General features: G+C 39.8%; 1 protein-coding gene across 1 annotated transcript; it reads right to left on the bottom strand.

The window, feature by feature from the left end:
* Positions 1–127: 127 nt before the first annotated feature.
* LOC107736120 (KIF1-binding protein homolog) lies at positions 128–1,136 on the bottom strand. The gene is made up of 3 exons (XM_016547615.1): positions 1,033–1,136; positions 406–485; positions 128–320 (listed from the first exon to the last, which is right to left on the bottom strand). The coding sequence occupies exons 1-3, from the start codon at positions 1,054–1,056 to the stop codon at positions 131–133; spliced, it is 294 nt and encodes a 97-aa protein (XP_016403101.1). The 5' UTR covers positions 1,057–1,136; the 3' UTR covers positions 128–130.
* Positions 1,137–1,218: the final 82 nt, after the last annotated feature.

The raw sequence follows: 1,218 nt of genomic DNA, 5'->3' as shown, positions 1-1,218 counted from the left end.
AAAAACATGATCTGGACATCTCTAGTCATGATACACAAAAAACCCCTGAGAAATAACATTACACACAATGGAAATAGGCAGTTTGCATGAGCTTGTTCCAAAACTACATGGAACACACACACTTTATACATCATACCTTGGTGATGTAGTACTGTGACAGTGTGGCTGCATTAATGGCCCACTCAAGCGGCACAAACTGCTTGTACTCCAGCTGCCTCTGTAGTGTACTGTGACAGTACTGTCCAGATCTCTCATACTGCTGCAGATTCTTGTACACTTGAGCCAGATAATACAGTGTGTGCGTGTATGCCATTTCAAACCTGCTGACACATACAGGGAAAAAGTGGGGTTAAAACATTTGTAGAAGCACAATAATAAAGAGGGGATCATGGGGAGGGATATTACCTTCTTATCTTCTCTTGTTGGGATAATTCTTCTCCCTCCAACACAAAATAGTCTTGAAGATCTAGTGGTGGTTGACCATCCTGATATGCATAAAGGGAACAAATGTCAGCACAAAACATCATTTTCAACATGTATGAGTAACTGTATGTAGTTTTATGCAATTCTGAGACTTTTTGGAGCCCCTACAGTTAAGTGTGTGTAATTCACTGTGGTAAATATATCACTGTCCTAATTGGGGTGTCTAGCTGTCAAAGGGTCTGTCATCTATCCCAGTAAGAAACATCTTATGAAACCGGTCTCATTCGCCTTATCAGAAGCCAGCGTACCATCAGAATGATTTAGAAATGAATGTCAAGGTAAAAAAACTTTACTTTAATAAAAGCTGTTTTTATAAAAACTAAAGGTGAAATGTTGCACACTTCATGCACAAATATAACTCAGAGACTAGACGGTAGAATACATTGTATAAGTGCGTCATTTGGGGTTAGGGTTATCAGGTTATGCTCAAATATTGAGGAGACGTCACAGCGACTTCATGCGGAACTCATAACACAATGCCGTTGCAGTTTAGGTAACGTTAGGTGACGTTACTTCACTAGGTTTTGAGACAAAACGGTCCGCACACACCTCTCTCATGTAGAGAAAATACATAGATTCGGCGATTTCCAGAAATCCTTGTGCTTTTTCGATTTCATCTCTTCCCGCCCACAAAATGCCGAGCTGATTCTGTCAAAAACACAATACGTACAATCACACACCAGAAGTCAACCACCAAAATACACTGCACATTTATTTACCTATATGAAGCTTTTA

Source organism: Sinocyclocheilus rhinocerous, unplaced genomic scaffold (assembly GCF_001515625.1).
Source record: "Sinocyclocheilus rhinocerous isolate Xijiao unplaced genomic scaffold, SAMN03320098_v1.1 C36505590, whole genome shotgun sequence".
NCBI classification, from domain to species: domain Eukaryota; kingdom Metazoa; phylum Chordata; class Actinopteri; order Cypriniformes; family Cyprinidae; genus Sinocyclocheilus; species Sinocyclocheilus rhinocerous.
The sequence above is the reverse complement of the archived record's forward strand: the minus strand, read 5'-3'. Positions and strand labels throughout refer to the sequence as shown.

What these genes read in the sequence shown, in the direction of transcription:
- LOC107736120 (XM_016547615.1), bottom strand. Translation starts at nt 1,056, where the DNA reads ATGTATTTTCTCTACATGAGAGAG. An exon ending in ATTTTCTCTACATGAGAGAG is followed by an intron (nt 486 to 1,032) that starts GTGTGTGCGGAC and finishes TATGCATATCAG; the next exon opens with GATGGTCAACCACCACTAGA. An exon ending in CAACAAGAGAAGATAAGAAG is followed by an intron (nt 321 to 405) that starts GTAATATCCCTC and finishes ATGTGTCAGCAG; the next exon opens with GTTTGAAATGGCATACACGC.